This window comes from Colletes latitarsis, chromosome 4 (genome assembly GCF_051014445.1).
Source record: "Colletes latitarsis isolate SP2378_abdomen chromosome 4, iyColLati1, whole genome shotgun sequence".
NCBI lineage: Eukaryota > Metazoa > Arthropoda > Insecta > Hymenoptera > Colletidae > Colletes > Colletes latitarsis.
In genome coordinates, this window is record NC_135137.1 from 43,061,688 (window position 1) to 43,082,660 (window position 20,973).

At 47.0% G+C, this 20,973-nt stretch overlaps 1 protein-coding gene and 1 long non-coding RNA gene across 3 annotated transcripts; both read left to right on the plus strand.

Annotated features, from left to right (window-relative positions):
• The first annotated feature begins 9,831 nt into the window (after positions 1-9,831).
• On the plus strand, positions 9,832-13,903 carry LOC143340901 (uncharacterized). The gene is made up of 3 exons (XR_013079520.1): positions 9,832-9,936; positions 13,082-13,145; positions 13,756-13,903. It is a non-coding gene; the product is annotated as an uncharacterized LOC143340901 (long non-coding RNA).
• A 10-nt stretch (positions 13,904-13,913) lies between these two features.
• LOC143340900 (proton channel OtopLc) lies at positions 13,914-18,736 on the plus strand. Of its 2 annotated transcripts, none has more exons than XM_076763297.1 (11): positions 13,914-14,019; positions 14,132-14,193; positions 14,263-14,418; positions 14,827-15,056; positions 15,139-15,311; positions 15,417-15,578; positions 15,791-16,057; positions 16,508-16,758; positions 16,882-17,015; positions 17,088-17,320; positions 17,385-18,736. In XM_076763297.1, the coding sequence occupies exons 2-11, from the start codon at positions 14,165-14,167 to the stop codon at positions 17,673-17,675; spliced, it is 1,926 nt and encodes a 641-aa protein (XP_076619412.1). In that variant the 5' UTR covers positions 13,914-14,019; positions 14,132-14,164; the 3' UTR covers positions 17,676-18,736. The 2 variants fall into 2 exon arrangements, with proteins under 2 accessions (XP_076619412.1, XP_076619411.1); XM_076763296.1 differs by having other exon boundaries at positions 13,928-14,049.
• The last annotated feature ends 2,237 nt before the right edge of the window (positions 18,737-20,973 follow it).

Here is a 20,973-nt window from a genome sequence, read left to right on the forward strand (position 1 = left end):
TTTTACGAAATGCATCGAGATACTTGTATTCGTTAGCGTCTTTTTCGCAAAGTTTAATTAAATAAGGAACCAGGGGGAACCTTTTGATCTCTGGATGAAAGAACGATAGAGGAGAACGACGACACCGAGGAAACCGGCGATGCGAGAGGAAGGAAGATGAACGCCACGGCAATAGAGAAAGTAGAAACTAAGAAACTGTTGTTTGTTTGTTCGGCGATAAAGGTTAACGCGCAACGCGTTTTGTTTGTTGCGTAATTTATTCTTTTCTGCTCCGTCTGACCGCTACGAACGATCGATGAGAACTTTTCCGCTGGCGGTTTTCGCAACATAACGAAAACAAGCGTGGAAAGTTATGCGAGGAATTCAAATATAAATGCTTGCCGCGACCAATCTGAAAAAAAATTTAAAGAATGTGCACGCGTACGGCCCTCTGTTGGCATCAAGGATCGCGAAATTTCATAATTGGCACTTTGAAATTTTCAAGTACACCGCGCGTCCATATTCGTTCCCTGTCGTGTTCCTGTCTTTCCGTCACCGTGGTATACGCAATTTCTCAAATTGCGAAAGTCACGATGACCCGAGTACTCGGCACACTTATTAAAATATTTCCAACAGTGGACTCGGTTAGTAACAACATGGTCGGGAAACGACAATAACGACAAACTATTGCGAGAAAATAAAATCCTTCACGAGAGAAAAGACATTTTGTTTCTCTGATATTTTCGGTAGACTGGTTTTCGTTTCAGTCGTCCATATATTAAATATTTGCCAACGACGCGATGCGTACGTACAATATTTGCGCGCATTCGGAAATAATTGCAATTCCCCTCGAAAACATTCGACCCATGATTACCGGCAATCGTCCAGTCCAAGTAACATCGGCGTTCTAATTTCCTGGTTGAAAAGAACTAGGAAGTAGGAAGGGTCGAGCGACGATTCGAAGAGTTTGCTCGTCACCTAGCTGCACGCGAGTTGACAGAGAGAGAGAGAGGATGTTCGTTTGTATAGGTGCACGCGGAACAATAACGTTAGAATGGAGAGAAGCCGAGTCGAGGGAAGGCTGTCAGATGGCAAAGCACCGATAGTCGCGCACCGTCTCTCGGCGGCTGTTGGCGCGCTCTGCGGGCCACAATGTGTGCGCGTGCACAATTGTACGCGATTGCCTAGCCGCGAACGCGTACAGGCAACCGACGAGACGACTACGACGAATCGTATCTCGAGCGGAAGGCGCGACGTCATCCATTGTTTCGCTGGTGCCGCGACGTTTGACATCGCCGACGTTTCCTTCGCGCTTTAAACAAACCTATAGTTCCGCTATCTGAGCGCGTCTGCCTTGCCGGTCGCCTTTTATCTGCGACCATTTTACCTTCCTCGACGTTTCTCGCTCGAGCCAGTCGCCTATTACAATTTACCCAAACGTTAACCGACATTCTCTCGAGCATCCGAATCCTAATTCAACAACGTGAACGATCGGATCGAAGCACTTCCGTCGTAACGTGTCACCATAAAATTCATTCCCGAGACTTACGACGAACCGTTTGTAGCAATTTTACAGGCTCTAAGACGATGTACTTAGCATTCGATTCCGTTATCGGGCGAAAGATTCGCGGATTCCTAAAGAAACATAGGTCTCGGTTTGACAGCGACCACGGTCGGAAATTCGAGCAGCAGCAGCAGCAGAGTTGAAAAGCGAGACTGACCCCATCCGTTCTCGGTATCCGACTTTCCACTGGACCACCCCTTTGCTTCTACGCGTAATTTTATTTCTCCGATTTTAAGCGACGCTCCGGGCTGTAATTTTGTTAAATGAGTTGTTTGCTAACATGGTTAAACTCGCGAGCAGTCATCCGAGCAGCCAGGCAGGCAGACAGGCGCGCGGCTTGGAGGTTGGCAGCTTCCCCGTCGATCGGCCGGTCCGCCGACCAACCAGTAACGAACCGGCCGACAGGGTCTCGTACGGTTAATGGTTTGACATGGTTATTGACGTTTCAGCCTGAAATCTAATTATTTGATATACGTGCTTGTCTGCCGTCACTGCGGAATGCAGATACGTCAGCCATCAGCGATTCAGCTCCGATCCCTCTTTACTCCTGGTTCCCGCTGACACCAGTTTCGATATTTCCAGATACGCAGGTACGTTCGAGCCTCGATGATAATTACTAGCTAACGCGTAATTCCAAAGTTCGAGGAAACATTGCGAGCACGCGACGGCGAGACTCTCTTTGCGATATCTGTTGCAGTTAATCGGCTTTACGAGACCGCGTTTACGGTAGCCAAACGAAAGACCAAAGGGCGATACGCGAAAAGGACAAGATTTATTTTGTTCGTTAGGTTCCGCTAATTGGTAACGATTTTATCGTAGCAACGATAGATCGAGTAGCCGGTTCTGCAATTTGCGAACTGGTGTCAATTGGAAACAGAAACGGCGCACGATCAGAAATAAAGTGTCGGTCAGCCGATCGCGTGATCTCGCGACGTTATTCCTCCGCTTTTACCGCACGGAAAACGAAACGCTGCGTGCATACGTAGCTCGAGACGAAAACTCGAAACTCTATCGGGCGATTCAATTGTTAGAGGTAACACGAGCTAATCGAATATTTATTTACACGTTTGTGATCGGAAGCAATCGAAGCCGGGTCTTAATTCCGTGCGGTGAGAATCGAAATGAAACGGTGCGTCGCGCCGTGACGAACGCAATACACGATTTTACTGGGAAATTGACCGTTTCTCGACACACGAGGCACACTCGACGATAAGTACGAGATCGTGGGTGCGGGAGCGCGCGCCCGACAGGGATGCGGTTAGTTACCGTCTGATCACACAGGGATGGTCGGTCGCGCTGTTCCGTAACAGAGTTAGGTTATAGGCCGGCACGTAATATGCGCTCCCCCTCTTCGTTGTCTACAAGAGGGAATCTCTGTAAACCAAGTACGCGGGCGGTGGTGGTAGTTTAGTTGCCGTGTTCCAGCGGCGCACTTAACATAATTATAGAATGCTGTCGCATTGTTCCGCGGCACGATGCCTTCGGGACAAACGGTGGCAAAGGTCGAACTTTGGTCACGATCCACACGCTGATTTCCGCTCCACTCTCTCGTGCCTTCCTACTCGGCGAACAATGGACGCGTATGCGGAAAATGAGAAACACGGGGGAGCGACGGTGATGGGGTAGAGGCGCAAGGGCGGACGTCAATCGGGTCAATCGTTCGATGAAACGTTACGTTACACCGTCCGACTGATAAAAGCAAACGAGTAGACGCGTAGACGATGATCATAATATCGGGTAGAAAAAGTACCGTTAAGGCGTCCGCGTTTTCTTTGTTTATTTATTTTTTCGGAGAACAAGGTTTATTAACGGGATATGCTAGCGGCGGACGATCGATGTATCGCGCCACTTAAAGGTCAAAAGGCATTTCCGATGCGCGGGAAAAATCTGTCCAACTTTTATGAGTCGAACAGAAACAGGCGATACCTTGCTGCTGGCGTTTAGAAGTGACGCAAATCGTGCCTCGCGGCGGCTTCCGGAAAAATCTGAAAACGGATGGGAGAAACCGAAACTCCTACGCTTTGACGCGAATCGGCGCAGAATCGATTCGCGTTTTCATGGTGTGCAACCAAAAGGCTGCTCGAGCACATCAAAGGACGCGAGTCGAGCGGCCGGCTTTCCGGGCGAATGTTCAGCATAGCTGGCACACGGAAATTTAGCCGCTTAATGTAAAAAAGAAAAAAAAGAAAAAGAAGAAGAAGCCAGGAACCGAGTACTTGGCCCCACGCCTCGACTTGTTCGCGCTTTGTCTCTTTCCCTTTGCATCTACACATCGCCTCGCTCCACCCGGTCTCCCATCGTTGCGGCCTCTCCTTCCCGCCTCGTCTCGCTCCAGCCTTCCGTCCAATATTTCCTCGTTTACTAATAGGAAGGCCTGTCAGTTACGCTTTTCAAAAAGCACTCTTTCCCGGTGCTTTCGAGGAACTTTTTCACAGCTAAAGGGCACAGACGCATCTCGACACACATGCACATCTATGTATACACGAAGACAGCGTGTAAACTCTGCATCGATGATTGGCACGCGTACACGTGCTCGTACAACACTGAGCGTCTTCGCGTATCAACGAGCAAACAGGAGACCTCTCTCCCTGAGACACCCTGTCTTTCGAGCAAGTATCGTCCGAATTTCATCAAGTTCCTGTCGCTCTCTCGACTCTCGGTTCCTCTATTATTATCCATTACAATCTATCGCTTGTTTACTATCGGTATACTACAAGCACGGAAGTAGTTTGACCGGACGCGTGCATCTGGGCCATTAGAACCGGGATTTTATTTTTCTTATTTTAACGTAGTTTCAACCTCCAACGGAGATTATTCCGCAACGTAATTTACAGTAATGTCTACATTATATCGATAGATTGCATTCCTTTACAGCTCGTAAAAGAGATACCCTTATACAATCGGACCGACGCGACACGACGCAACCAACTTCTCCGCCAGAGACCGCACAAACTTCATCTTCGGTTAACCGGATCTCCCACTATCAGCATGTTAGCGACTACTCGCACCACTTACTTTCCTTTGGAGCAGATGCGATGGCTAGCGAAGCGTAGAAGCATTGTAGAAGTAAAACGATTGTGTACGATATCGCTTTCCTATCGCTCTGCGTGCCGAGCAAGTTTGAGCAGAGGCTAAATGCGGCTTGCAGCCCATCGGTTTCTCACCCCTGACCGACGCGACGGTAGAATACATTATTTTCGCGATAACGTCGTACTATTGCCTACTTGCTTTGGTAGCAACACGGAAACCAACATCCTCCCGTTGTACGATATTGGCCGCTTTTTCGAACTTTTGTTACCGAAGAGATAGCGACTCTAAAAGACTTTTATGTCCCCCAGAGAGAATTAAACGAACAACCGATATCAGTGTTGAACACGTTTTCTGTTTTTCTATTTTTCTAGTCGTCCAAGGTAGAAATAATCGTAGGGAGATCGATGCGCATCGATCGTGCTTATTATCCATATTCGACGGTTAATTAAACGAGAAAATATTCGAACGAGACCAGCGAATTATAATTTTGTTGCACGTTCGGCGTAATTCCGTGCACGCCGATTAAATGCGAACCATATTTAACGTTCGGGCCCGATAACGAGCGCATACTGTAATTCCGTTAGACGTTAATGCGATGTAAATGAAGTTGATAACAATTATGCGACCGGCAGTTTCGTGGCATCGGATCGTCCAACGATCGACCATCGTTCCTCGACGTTTCTTTAAACGGATCGATACGAGATGCGGAAGAAGAAAACGAAGGATCATCACGAATCGAAGGGTCGACGACAGGTGACGGGAATTATGGACGCAGACGTCTGGGTTTCGTGACAGGCGAGCCGTTCTTTACGACTTGGTTCGTTGTCAACGAAACCTGCACGATCTGCAACCACGACGACGGTGCATCAGCAACAAAGACGAACGTTTCGCGTTTCGTTTGTTCGGCCGTACGAACAGCCTTGCGTCGAACAAAGCGGTCTAATGGTAGGAAATACGACAACGGTGTCCAGAAGATAGATGTTGCCCGATGGCGTGCGCGAAAAATCGTAGAAAAGGTAACGTCGACCGTAGTTTTCCCGAGCCTCGGCGCCAGACGGAAAAAGAGCAAATTCTGAAACGGAGGAAAAATGATGCGAGGACAGGGTCGCAGCGTGGTCGCGAGATGATTAATACGTCGCAACCTCGTGGAAAAAGTAACGCTATGGCCGATCGTCGTGACTCTTAATCGTTAATATTAATGGACAAAGGCCGAGTAAACGGAATAAATTGATAGAAATTATCGAACGATGCTGAGCCGCGACGTTCTCGTTTCGCTGGATTAGGATCGAGAGGAAAGGGGCGGGAAACTAAAAGAAAAAGGTGCTTCGAAGTTAGCGTGACTGATAACCGCGCCAAGGGTTCGAAGATCCTAATCGTTAACGATCGTACGACGGTACTTGCGCCATGTACTTGCTCCGAGTTGCGTTAGAGAGGTGTGCTGGCGGAGGTCGGTGGGCGGTGGGCGGTGGGCGATGGGCGATGGGCGATGGGCGATGTTCGCAGGAAAGGAAGAACGGAAGACATTCGAGGTCTACTTAGGGGTTTACTTAACTCGAGATTAACTCGGGGTTAATTCACTTAGAAGGAGTTGGCCCCGACACCGCTTCGGGCTGCTATTAGGTATTACCACTCGGTTCGGCATTAGCAGTTTACGTTGCCACCGCGCGTGGCAATCTCTTTCCCGCTCTCTCGTCCCAATCTTAGTTTCCTCCTGAACCTTCTCTGGCTGCTCTTCTCATCCATCCGCGTCGACTCTTTCCGCTTTTCGGCGCGGCGTGTTCCGCGACACACGAATTCACATTAGAAATGTGACTAGTTCGGATATTAGCCGTTCGTTAACAACCACCCACCGCCTCGTCGTGATCCTGGAACGTAAACGAACCTGCAAGATTTCCGTGCTTTGGCCCAGCTATCCCGGTACCCGAGGAGAGGAACAAGAAAACAGGGTGGTCGTTATTCGGCGGGGTTAATATCCGATTAAGGTAACATCGTTATCGTTATCCCTCGTTACACCGTTTGCTGCTATTTACCTGCGCGCAGCACATCGGTGGCGTTGGATGACGCGTCAGCGCGATACCAATTCTATCGTTACGCTTCCGAACGAGGTCGAGACAATCGGAAATGTGTCGCTTATTGGCCATTAACGCGACAGGTCGAACGAGCAGAGCACTCTTCTCGCAACAGCACAGCCAGTCATTTGAACGTCCAAGGCCGAACAGAGAAGCTCGACAGCCTGCTATGACGGTCGTCGCGGCGGTCGCAACATATTGGAAATCACACCGCGCACGGCATAATAACGAGACTACCCGCGATTGTCTATCATCCACGAACGACTGGACGAGCCAGCAACGTCGCCGTGTGCGTGTGCCCGTGCATGGTGTGATCGTGTACGTGTGCGTGTGCCCCCGTACACGAACGCGTCGATACGGGCTGTCGCGTGTGTTCGAGCTGCCTGGTACGCTTCGGGTAGATTCCGCACGAACCACTACCGTTCAATACTCGTCGCTTCGTGTGAATAGCGATGCCGAATCGGTGGTCGAATCGAACACGCGTGCGAATTCGTATCGCACGCGCGAGAATCGTTTAAACGTCCCGAAACCTCCCATCGGAGGCAGGGAGGAGGCCGACGCCGCGACGCGGTGGTAAAAATTTTTCGTGTCACCGCGTCGCGTCACGAGACGCGGAAACGCGACGCGTTTCACGAAAGAAACGTCAAAAACATTATCGGGACCCCGGTTTTGCACCCTCCTGTATCCACAAATTGGTTTCACCTTTTTTCTCGTATTGTTATTTTTGTTCTATCCTGACACCAAAGTCCGAGCGACATCGAAACGTGAATCCGTATCGCGAGCATCGACCGTTCGTCCGGTTTGAAATAACTTGTAACACGAATCGCGTAAATATAGAAAAACTGCGATAGCATAAACGATCTACCAACTCCAATCGTTTCCGTTCGACGCCTCTGGCTATAAATCGCATCCCGATTAGACAAATCTAACGAAATAGTTTGTATCGAGGAAGACTCGACGAACGGCGTCGACCGTAAAAACTTTAACCGCGAAAGCCTCGAACGTTTCAATTTCCCAGAGACGGAATTCTTTGAGAAATTAACAGGCAGATCGTTCTCTCGAAAAGAGAGTTTCAGGTAACGACGGTTATCGATTTTCTACACGAATCGCTACTCGTATTCGCAGAATCACTCGCTTCCTTTCATCGAGTTTCGCCAGCATCTTAAGCACAATACCTGGTTCCGCTATTGCGACCCTATTACTTGGACGAGCCATTTCTGTTCTTCGATTACTCGATATCTCCCACTTTGGCGTTCCTTTTTATCATCTTCGTCCTTGCGCTTCCACCAACATCCTCTCCCTCCTATCCCTTCTCCCGTACTTGGCGTTATTAAGGGTCATCCTAGTGGTGCTGTATTCAGCCGAGGCGGGATCGATTTTTGCCTCTCGCGAGTGCATGCGTGCACCTTCAACCTTCGGGATGAACTCGCAGGATAAGAATAACCTGCTCGAGGCCGAGTAGCGTTTCACGCTCGAACGAGTTCCTCGCACGCGTACCAAGCATCCCCGAAGAAACGACACGTTATGGAAGAATATTAACTCGTAGTAATGCGCGCCATCGTGTTCCCGTTGCCACTTTGATTTCCGAAAGAATCGACCGGCACCGCGTCGCGTCGTACCGTTCAATTTGGCCCGTGAACGTTCGCCGATCGATAGATCTCCAATTCTAGAAACCTGAACTCACGTAAATCGAAAGTGTAACTGCGATGGCTGTACCATAGCTGGAACAAAAATTTACACCGAACCCTAAATAGAGATCGAATCCGCCGGATGGCACTCAAATTTCATTTTCGCCACCTTCGACCGCCATACTACGCGTTCCAGTCTGGTCGCAAGTATAGAACGCAATGATCGAACTGTCCGAACGAATCAGTGTGCCGACGCTAGGTTTCTCTTTCTCTCACTCATCGCTCTGTTATACCTCTCTCTCGCTTTCATTTTCTCACACACAGAGACCCGGACGTGCCAACAGAAGGCGATGACAGCTGTCGTGACAGTCGCGCGACGTTTGCGGGTATTCCAGTAGGCATCTAATTATTGTTGGCTATGCAAGATGCACGACTATACTTTTACTCTGGATCATCCAACGGTTTAAACGATTAATACGAAAGAAACGACATCGCGCGTTTACCTGAGAATGTTAAAAAGAGGTCATCCGACAACGTCGTTTGATGGTATACTCGTAAGCTCGGTGGATCGTTGAACTTTATCGATGCACGTCGCATGACTGAAACTACCATTGCATAATTAATTACAAATGCGGTAGTCACGGTGCAGCTACACCGTTAATTAAGACATTCAACCGTTTAACTTGCGCAACGATAATTTCCTCCCTTATCGTCATAGGTGTCAACGAATCATTTAACTATGCAACTTGAATAATTACTGAATGTCGGGAAAACGGAAAATACCAACTCTATTTCGTACAATCGTTCCCCCATTGGACAGGTTAATTGTAAATCGAACGAAAAGTAGAATTCCGCTTGAACAAATTCATCGCCCACGGTAGAAACGACGTTTTGTCTCTTGATCATCGAAGCGTTTTCCAACGCCATCGGAATATTATCGAGGATTTACTCTTGATGTACCTGTTCGTACAACTGTCTAAATTTGCACTGTCCAAAAACTATACAGAATTCGTTTTTGAGTTCGGGCTATTATTTCTACTATATTTTTCCACCGAATACACGATACCGCCTCGAATAGGTGGGAAAAGATTTACCACCGATGCCGCGCGGAAAATGAGTTCGCTGGTGCAACTTGTTCTCGGTCAAAGAGTACTTAATTACATCGATAAATCGAACAAAACGCTGCCCGTAAGCTGGCTCTCTGATACTAAAAGCGAAATCCCGTATTCTTCGCGGAGAAGCGACTCTCCTTGTTCGAGCGCGCGTCGACCCGTCCCATCGGACGCGTTCACCATCTACCGAAACTCACTCCCTGAGCATCCCTCTCCCGGCGCAGGGTGGCGTCGATGAAAGCCACTCCTGATCATTCGCGCGTACTATATTATTTTTACCTCCGCAACTAGAGCGGCGAAATACGCAGGCGTTATCAAACTCGGCTTTGTCTAACTTTAATTGAAAATATTGGAATAAATCTTCCAATAGACATTGTCGGGCGAAACTGCCGCGCCACCGTTCTGTACGGGCATCGCTCGAAGAGATAGGGGTGAGAGTGGCTGCAAGAGCCAGAGGGAGAGACGAGGCGAACAGTTAGGGAAGGGAGGCGTGAGTAACTGGATGGCTACTGAGTGGAACAGGGACAGGAGCTTCAGCAAGCGGTCCAGAAGAGGTAAATAGCCATTTATGGTCGAGTTTATAGCGAGGGTTCGCTGCTCAAAAATAGGAACCGACTCGCAGTCAGCCAACCGTTTTGACAATTCAAATCAATCCCGTGACTATCCTCTCGCCCTCGATCCACTCTATCCACCCTCCTCCGCTGCCGCTGCCGCGCAACCTCACCTTTATTTCCTCGAAACAGTTTATTCCGTGTCCGCTGGTACGGCAAATGGACCTGAACCTGCTGCCCTTCTTCTCTCTTTGCACCTTGTACGAGAAAGTGTGCACAAAGGAACAGCTTATTATCGCAACGTCACTTTTAACCGTCTCGAATTTCAATTAGCGATTTTTTTCAACACTGTCGACACTCGGCTCGAGGACAGCTTTTAAGAACAAGAACATCGATAATTACCGATACCGATGCACACCAGAGGAAAATAAATCTGGAAAGGGTGGAAAATTACTCGGCGAAACGTCTTGCCCGAGGCCTGCGAAAGGACTCTGCGAGATTCGTTCCAAGTCCCGGTAATGACGATAACGAATCGTTGTAATGGCGGCAGGCAATCGGTCGTTGTCGACGCTTCGGCGACAACGCCGCCGCTTTGGAATTTGAAGCGTGACAAGCTACATAGGTAGGCACGAGCGTCGACGGTTATCGGAGTCGATCATTCAATTTTGCGTTGCAAATTGTCCGCGCCGGAAACTCATATCCGGGCACTTCCGGTTCTCCCTGGTTCCGCCCCCGGGAAGAGAAGTCTCGCGAAAGGGCAACCCGACTGAATGGCCCGATAAGAGAGAGCTCGGAACCCGGGGAGAGGAGAGACAAGCGACAGAGAATCGAGGCACGAAAAGGCCGCAGGTTGGATAGGCAGGGATTCTGGCTCGGATGAGCGACGAGTTCGCTTCCGGTTGATTACTCGCCGGGCTGCCAGGACTGTTCCCGTCATTAGCGACCTCGTCGAGGATGAAATCTCACCTATGCACCGTCCCAGCATTCGTTTAGTCGCTACCGTAATCATCCATTGAATTTCCTACCATTAAGACCGTTAAAAGGACAATATTAAATTCCACGGAATAGTTGAAAAATAAAAATCCATAACAATTTCTCTACCCTTATATATCATTTATGCCCGAATGGAAAACTTGGACAAAGCGAGCCTCGTTTGAACGTCTCTCACGACCAAGAACCCCCCCCCATCAAAAAGAATAGTTTTTCTCTCTAATTACAATACGGACCGGAACGTTCTACCGTAATTCGTACATATTCGATTTGTCGCTGGATACATCTTTCCAGGTCCAGGATACGATGGACGGCAAACTCTCCCGACCGACGAATAGTCGATTTGTTCGATTTATTTTTTCAATTTTATGCATATAGAAAGTCTGCCGATGAACTACTTTCATCTCCCAGAGTCACAGGTAAAATGTGGTTACTAAACCAGGACCGCATCTAATCTAGACATTATTATTCAGCGCCAGGTTGCCGTCAAACCGACGGATTCTAGCAGAATTATTCTCGTCGAACCGAACTCTGCTGGGAATTTAATTCGCACTTGTACCACTTTGCGCCTCGTTCGATCGTTCTCTCTTTGTTTTCGTAGATTACTCGCGGAGAGCGATCCGTGAAAAGGACGACGCGCGACTATAGAATCGTTTACGTCTAATCGCTGGCCGGTCGGCGGAAGAGATCGAAAGTGGCAAGGACACCGGCGAGCCAACTTAAATCAGGATTTGTCGAATCGATCGACCAGCGTACTGGAACGATAATTAGGCCCTGGGTACTAACTATTATCGGCTGCGCCTACAATTAGTACCTTTTAGCGAACATGGTCTAAATTTTCGAACTGTTTCGACAAACGCATCGCGTCGTTCCCCGCGGATGATAATACTGGCTTCATTAACGGCTTACACTCCACTTAACCGGCTCGTTTGTACGAATTACGCGTCAGAAAATCAGCCTATAAACTCGCCGGCCGCCGCGAAAGTCTCGTAAAATTATGCAGAACGTTCGGTCACCATCATCAGAACATATAGATACGCGTGCACCGACCTGAACGCCGATTACATGTCTTCTGATCAAGCCGCGAGCCGCGCGAACACCCGTTTCGTTTACGCCACGATCCACGGAACTCGATAACCGTTAATGTTATAATCGTCGGGTACCGCGCGCTGTGTCGCGCCGCGCAAATCATCGCTGGCTTTAGGGTTCGAAAATACTAAATATGTACGTCATTTCTTGCTTCGATTATTCCTCGAACCGCAAGAGAAATTGAATTCCGAGGTAATCAAGCAATACAAATGCAAATGTCGAGGCCACCGAATCGCCGCGTTACCGTTGCTCGCATTTCGAAATATTCCGCATAAATAAACAATCGACAGCTACAGCGAATTACATCCATTTAGAATATCGATCGGCGAACATGTTGTCGTTGAATCTTTCGCATTAATAATACAGAGTCTTAATGTACGGATTTAACGGATGCATACATATGTATGTATAGAGGCGTGTGTTTCTCATTCACGATGTTCGATTCCCACCGTTTTTCGCAATCTGTCGCTAATTTCGCGACGACATCTGTTTGTTTGTCGTTGACCTTCCAGATTGAAACGTACACCAGCTGCATCCTTTCGTCTTTTCCATCACAAGTACGCGAACCACCGCCCAAGTTGTCGATCCTCGCCGCCCCCTCATCGACGATAAGCAATTTCTGAATCGCGAAGCGCGCGATTGCTGACACAAAAAAGTTCGTAAAAGAGACCCGTTGCAAATCTTGATCAGGTTCGACGACGACCTGTAAAAGTGTGACGCTCGAGAACGACCGCGGCCTGCAAAAGATACTCGTTGTTTGAGATTTCGCGGCCACGTCGCACAACGCGTCGTCGACGGACGCATAAAAGCGCTCGTCTTCCGCAAAGGCGTGCTGGAAGTGGCTTTTGTGCGATTCATGCCGCGAGAACAGTTAGGCATTTACCGCGAGTAGCCCGCAGCGGAGCATTTCCTTCGACTGACGCGCCGATAGAATCGCACGGTTCACCGGGATTCGTTTAACGCGATTCATAGGAAAGTTGCCGACGTTGGTGCGGTTACACGACAGCCAGTGTCGACCGTGTCGCCGGCACATAGTCGAGAATCGCCTTCAATGAAATACGAATTCCAGATTTACGTCCCGAACAACCTGCAAACAATACAGCCGCCTCGAACGAGCCTTCCAACCTACGGGGGTGAGTCAATCATTTTATCCGCAAACCTATTTATACACCAACTTTATACTTGGATCATTGTACCGCAGTCGAAGAAACATGGAAATCAAGTATTGGAAACAATCGGAGTGGAAACAAATTTCTTAGATTTATACAACTGTTTTCGATGCAAGAACGGAGGACCGAGTTTTTAACTAGTAGTAACTCCTAGTAATACTTAACTTTCAGAAACATATGGTCGTTTGTTTTCAAAGTAAACAGGGATAAATGAGAAAATCTGGTCCTCCTTGTTCGAGAAGCAAAACGGTTACTCATCGAATCCTTGATTCTTGACTCGTGGCTAATCGACACTCGCTCAAGGAGATTCGCAACCCTCGTCGTCCATGAAAAAGAGGTTCCATATTTACGGTTCTAGCGAATCAAAACTGTATCATACCTAAGGGATAAAAAAAACAAAGCTTAGCAATAAGTACATCATGGATAATCGCCGACTCCCCCTTGTATAAAAGATAGATAGATAGATAGATAGATAGATAGATAGAGAGAGAGAGAGAGAGAGAGAGAACCATGGTTGGAAAAATTTGTTACCGTTGGGCCTTGGATCGAAGTTGAGAGAATCGCTTTCTTCTAGACGCTTGAACGCCACGAGGCGCAGCGAAGAAAGAAGTTGGCCAGCCTACTAAAAATTCAAAACGCGAGCGAATTTCCCCGGGAATAAATTTCCAAGTTTTCTCCGCGAGAACAGCCGAGCAAATACAGCGCGGCGAGTTTACCCAACCCCGGAACAAACTAGGAAGTTTGACGCATTGTCGGTGAATAAACCGAAACGATTGTTACGCAACATTTGCCAGAAGAAAGGAGAAATAACTTTTTAACGGAGAAATACCTTTTCAATGTACGTCGTGCGTTACGTACCTACATTCTAGTATTCCAAAATGATAGTAAAAAAAACGAAGACACCGTGTCTTGTATAATATGTACATGTATAAACGCGTTCTCTTTTTCAGCTCGTTCGCGTTCATCGAATTAGAACAGGAACGATGAATAATCAATCGAATATAACAACAAAGTAAGTAACGCTTAGAATGAAATTACACGAAACTGTACGACGATAATCTTGATCGTAACATGGTGACAGTTCGGAATTCAAAAATCGAGGCGCGATGCAAACGATAACCATGTCGGAGGCTGATGGAAAAGACTACGCTGCATCGCCTCGAGGAAGAACCTCGCATCTCCGAAGACAAAGCATGTCCCTGACTGCCGTTATAAACCATAGAAGGGGTCTCCTCGGGTAATGTCAACTCTTTTTCTAATTTTCCTTCGTATTTTTCATTTGTCACGCGCGAATCACCGCCCCCGTTATTAATAGCGTATCGAGACTAAAATACGATACCTCTCGCGCGTGGTGTGCCGTAAAACGCAGCCGCACAGCCACGCGAATAGCGTATAATTTTACGATCATTGAATCCAGTTTTCGAACGAAATATTTTCGACGCGATGCATCAGCGATTCGTTTAAATTTATATCGTTCAGTGTATCGATGCGAAAGCGACGCCGAGCGCAGCCAAATGTCATCGACGTCCTGTAAACGAGCGACAGTCATCGAGTATATTTCACCGATATATTTTTAATCATATTTACATACTAATCAGGCTGGACTCGATACGCGTAAGAAACGAGAACTCATTCCCTTCCGCAGAGCGTTGATTTCAGGAATAGGCAGTAACATGTCCCTACCGTCCTGTATACCTCAGGATCAAGAGTTCTTGACGGGACAACCGCCAGGGTACAAGGCACAAACGCCGCTTCTGAACAATCAAACTCACGCGGAGAAAAACGACGAGGCGCAAAAGCAACGACCAAACTTCTTACCATTGGCGCCCGTCAATGCAGCTTGCGTGCCCATCAACGCTCTGGAAGCCGCGAAAAGTAAGCGCACCGTACCTACTGGAATTTCGATACCTTCGATGTTTCCAAATTAAAAGAATGTTCCCGAAACTTTCGTCAACAGCTGCTAAACAGCAAATCGTGGATCAACGATCGAAACCTGCGGAGAAGCGAAAATGCCACCGGGAAATGATATCGATCGTAAGCACCCTTTACGCAAAATTGCTGATCGTCATTGGAATCACCGTACCGATCACAGCCAGCGTCACCGAAAGAGTTCCGCCTTCTCTGAATCAGGTCAGTGGCGAAAATTTGTTCACGAATTTCCCTAATTCTCTAATCTTTTACGATTGATTATGCTCCTTCGCTCAATACGAAGGATAAAATGATTTATTTCTGCAGGGATTTTACCTGTATCTGTATTTGGTCAGCGTCGCTTTCGTGATCGCGATGTACGTCATCATGTTGAGAGACAAAGCCGTAAAGAATCTGGCACGGAAGAACGAGAATAAAGAACAGAGTTACGCGTTCAACGAGAAAGGTGACCGCGAGAACGTCGATCAGGTAACTTTTACATTTCGAAACTAATTACTTGTAAGATGTAGGGCGATCGCGATTTGATTACCTGTCGCAACGATTGGCATATCCTCCGCGTTAAATAATTTACAGAGAACATTTTCCATCGACCGTACCGATTCGTGGCTCGATGGACGATTTCTAATCGGGGTGGCGCGTTCGACTACGCAACGCTTACTGTAAAAATCTTTGTTTCACAGATGCAACAGTACGGTAGCTTTTGTTTGAGGCTCGGCGCAGTGGGATTTGGCGCTGGCTCGCTGGTATTTACGGGATTGCAAATTGGGGCGGAAATAGCTTCCGGTCCGTTCAGGGCGATTACACCGGGTGCCAGACTGCTGTTGGTCACGGCCCAGATGCACTTCATATTCCTGAACAGCAGAAGTCTCAGCATGTCGAAACACACAGCCCTCGCAAAGATAGGTCTGATGCATATGATCGCGACCAATCTCTGCGAATGGTTACAGGTACTCGTTTGCATTTGTCGGAACCGATAAAAGAAGAAAGGTTGAGCTCCGCTGATGTTCATTACATTTCGATGACCATTCAATTCCAGCATAGTATCGATTAACAGCACTCAACATTTATCAAAGTCGAATGAAATGTTTATTCCAATATTTGTGGAAATGTATCCCGCGCTAGCGGTGAACAGAGACCCGATTCCCGTTTCCCGATTCCCGATTCCCGATTCCTGATTCCCGATTCCCAATTCCCGATTCCAGATTCCCAGATTCCCAGGAAAATCGAAGTAATCGTGTTTATCATCAGCAAAATTATTCCGACATCGGGCTTTTAATTCCGCGCACAGAAACGCGACAGATATTAACAGTAATTTCGCAGCCCGGCTGCTTTCGATACGCGATCGACTGCATCGTGAATTTTTTACGTGCCCTCAGCCATTCCGTTTGTTTTCCAAGGCACTCGTCGAAGAAACGCAACACGAAATCGATCAACTGGGCCATACGCACGACGACGAGGACGGGATCTTAAAATCCCTTCTAAGAGACGCGAGCCCGTTCCTTTTTCCATGCACAATTGAATTCAGTTTAATTTGCGCGGTGATACTGTTCGAGATGTGGAAGAGGGTGAACGAGAAGATCGATGCAAAGAACGAGAGTCCGACGAGATCTTCGTATCATCTTAGCATAGACTGCAGCAGCTCTCACAGGTCAGACAAGAATTTAATTAAATCGATAAGGCTATTCGATTAATTTGTTAATGCGATATCGTTGAGATTTTAAGAGATTCCGATTATGCGCGCACCTTTGCTTGATCACCGAAATATTTTCAGAGGTCTTTTCGGCGGGATTCTGGTCGTCGCGGCAACGATACTCAGCTTGATTATGTTCTTCGTCTTGAAGGAGGCCAAAATGAATATAGCTATCGTGCAAGTGACCGCGCTAGACGCGACTATACTCGGTTTAGGTAGATTTCACGATGGCGTACGTATACAATCTTTATAACCGAGCAACGTGTTCGTTAGCATGAAATTTACAGGCATGATCGCATCGATCGCCGGAACTCTGAAATTGCAAGCCTTGCAACAAAAGATCATCAAGCCGTCAGACTTGGACACGACATTATTGGCCGCGGCTCAAGCCGGAGTTTATCTGCACTGTCTGTTCGGTGTTGTCGGTGACATATTGACGATGGGACCGATCTGGGTGCTGTCGCTTTTTACAGACTTATTGGCCCTGATGCAGAGCACGAGCCAAACTTTGCTCATTAAAGTAAGATATTCGATCTTCCGTCGCGGGTAATCACATTAACGGAACGAATTCTTTCAATTTCTAGATCGCGTGGGGAAGACGGTGCTCGAGAAACGACAAGCCTGGCAAAGAACTAATCACCTTTCTGATAGTCGTCAACATTGCCCTGTGGACGGTGAACACTTTAGAAAAATCCCGCGCTGGGGTTCGACCGGATCATTTACAATTTTTCGGCGTTTGGGCGTGGACGATCATTACGCACGTTTCTATGCCGCTTGCTATATTCTATCGATTTCACTCTGCCATATGCCTGTTCGAGATATGGAAGACCTGTTACAAGTGCAGGTCCACCAGCGTTGTACAAACGCCGTATTGAAGTCAACGATTTATCTACGTATAACGATCGAAAACCATCCCTTGTATATAATTTACGGATCGATAAATTGTACAAACGTCGAGCATCGTTTAACGAACGTATTGGGCTACGCGAAAAGCAAACTCGAACGAACCCGGCGAAATTGCGTTCCTCTTCAACCTTCCCTTTAATTACCGGGCTATTAAAAAGAGAGAAAACGAAAGGAAGAAGAAGGAGAAAGCAGGCGACCTTTCGCAAATAACAATGTTACAGGTCGTAGAAGGCAAACTTCCCGACGGTGTCTGCTACCCTCTGCCATCGCGTGGAACTTGTAAGCTACCGGGTGACAAAGGGCGAAAAAGACGCTCCGAAGCTCCTGGCTGGCCGACGCAGCGCGACGCGATTGCCGAATCGATAGAGGTGCGTACTCTTTTATCGATGTACACGGGAAAAGACACGAGCTAACGGTGATGGTGGACATCGACAGTTTGATACGGTTTACGGTAAACACATTTGGTAGCAATCACATCACGGGACCAGGCAAGCCTCGCTGCAACGAGAAGTAGGTGATGCTTCGGTGGTTGGAGAAAGCGAGCGAACGGTGGGTGAAGAGGCTCTTAGCCAACCCTTTGTTGCTCCTGCCGCCGCTATTGCTTCTCCCACTCCCATACCGAACGGAGTGGAGGCTCTACTCTTGACCAAAGGCCTCTGATTTACTTAGCCTATCGAGTGCTCTCGGACTCGTCCGCCAAGAATACCGTGTATACGGTCTGCCCGTGTACATCGTGTTCCGAAATTTCCAACTTAATGCTCCACTTACTGTCCTTCCGCCTCCCGCGAGTCGTGATTGCGAACCTCGATTGCAGTACACCGTGTAAATAAATTCTCCACGAGAATCAAAACCCGTCCATTTACGTGCTGTTTCCTTTATTTTCGGTTATCGACATTATCAAGCACCACTGATGGGTTTCAAAACGTTCTACGATCGTTTCTGCTTTTATCGCGATTTATTATCAAATAAATTATCAAACTACGACCACTTATTTCGATACAATGCGCGTAATTACATTGTGTTACGTCTGAAAAAAGCAACGACAAAATGCGTAAGTAACTTTGAAGAATTTTGCAAAAGACCGCACGAGTCTTGGACGAACCACGGAAGAAAAGAAAATGTTAGTACCGTGTCACAGCTCCCTAACGCTCGCCACAGGCTCTGTTACTTTTTTTGTGGATTTAACGAGGATTTACCGTTCTTACGATTCCCTACCTTGTCACCCTACCACTACCAGTACAATCTGCATCGCACCCGTAGAAATCTCTCTACGTCGAGGAGAAATCTTTCATTTCCTGTGCTAGATGCGTTTTTGGAATCGTTCCTCCCAAAATTTCGTCTCGAATCGAACGTATTGGTTCGGGGTAACTACCCGTGATTAATTTCAGTCTCCTTCTTATATTCCATTTACTCGCTTCGATCCGTTATCGAATTAAAGTCGAATCGCGTCGAATGATAGAATAACACGTAATCTAATAATAGCTATTAATGATCGTTTCAGTGCGAATTGAACACTCGGCGCAGGTATTGATTATTATTAACGACCAAATTATTATAATAATACGCAAAACACGTTGAAAAGGTAATATAACCAAAGTTCGGAGCCCGTTTATGAAGCAAAGAAAATGAAACAGCTGATATTTATCTTACTTGTCTCAAAAGTGACGACTTCCGATGGTGACGCGACGCTTTGGCTGACCACGGAAAAATCTCGCGATTTATCGGGTTTACCTGTCGACAGCTCTAGAGCCTCCCATGGATTCGAAAGTCCGTGATGGAAAAGGGAACAGATGGCAAGAAAACAGAAAACGCAACAGCGACGAGACGAGACAAACCTTGATATATCCGCCAAACACAAGGAGCTAGAACGCCCAGGCGGATTTATCCAAGTTGCGGATAATGGATGGTCTATACCGGCAGGGGAACTTTTTTTAAATAATATAACGTACAACCAGCGGAGAGCCTCGGTCCCGCAGCGTTTTAAAATACGCTTACAACAACCAATAACGGGAAAACGCTTTTCTCTCTCGCGAATTCAACAGCAAAATAATCTTCCGCGAAACTACACCTACAACGATTGGTTTTCTCTTCTTCCTCTCGTCTACCTACGATTACTAGGACGACGAGAACGTATTGAACGTGAAATTATGAAACGCAAAAATACATTTGTCCACTGAGTGAGAAGCATAAATGAAACATTAGCATCGTTAATAAAATTTTAATATTTTCAAGCTTCGTTCGATCGACCAGATGCATGCTTAAAACAATTCTGTACAAAGTCAAGCGGGTTCAACGTTTTTCTAAAAAAACATTTCAACTATATCATAAACCTGGAGCAACGAACGCGACACCAGCAACCCTTTGCTGACTCCGAGCAGCCCTCAAATTTATTTTTAAAGACGTGTTCTCTAATGGCACTCAAGAAGAATAGATTTAGACTTCGAGACACTTTACTCAGTCAGTGATTTATACGTCGGTTAAATATTCCTTGTTGCTGTATTTAAATAAAATTATTCTTGTCGTTATAATCACGATTTATTTATTTATTTATTTATTTAAGTACGCGTAATTAATTCTAACTACGCGGACCTTTAATAAATTTTCGATACACCGGGTATGTCGATGCCATAGTCGATACTATTAAAATTACCAGAGGAAAGGAGAAACAATTACCAAGAAGCAAATTATAAGATCATGTCGGTGCTACACGAAAGAAAAAGAAATGACAGCGGTATTGGCAGAACAACTACCAGACAAAAACCACCATCGGAGGTCGTCGATTGGACGATCCTCGGGAATGTATTTAATTCGATTGGACTCTGCCGCCATCTGGACGAGACAAGGAGGACAAGAGGCCGAGAGGGTGACTACTCGCAGCTAGGGTGAGGGAACCTCTGTTTCCGCCGGAAATGAGGCTTTCGCGACTCGTACTCCCATCCTTCATCTCTTTTACCTCCACCCAAAACATCTTTCGTACCGCCCTTCGACCTGCCTATGACCGTTCCCCTAACCTAACCCTCTATCGCGTTCTATCTCGGGACGAAGACGCAAATCGTATTTATATTCCATCTCTCGCAACCAGGTAAATATTTTGAGCAGCCGCCGGTTACGATGTATTGTGCGAAACTGGTTCTCTGAAAATTATTCCAACTCCACTCGAATACACAGGATTATTACACACCCACTCAATCGTTGCAACCCCCAACCTTTCCCAATCTCTGGCAAACAAGGATCACCTTTTTTCAATATATTGCAATTATAAATATT

Excerpts from the sequence above, each read along its gene's own strand:
- LOC143340900 (XM_076763297.1), top strand. The coding sequence starts at position 14,165 with ATGAATAATCAATCGAATATAACAACAAA. Across the intron at positions 14,194-14,262 it reads CAATCGAATATAACAACAAA|TTCGGAATTCAAAAATCGAG; the intron begins GTAAGTAACGCT and ends ACATGGTGACAG. Across the intron at positions 15,579-15,790 it reads ACCGCGAGAACGTCGATCAG|ATGCAACAGTACGGTAGCTT; the intron begins GTAACTTTTACA and ends TTTGTTTCACAG.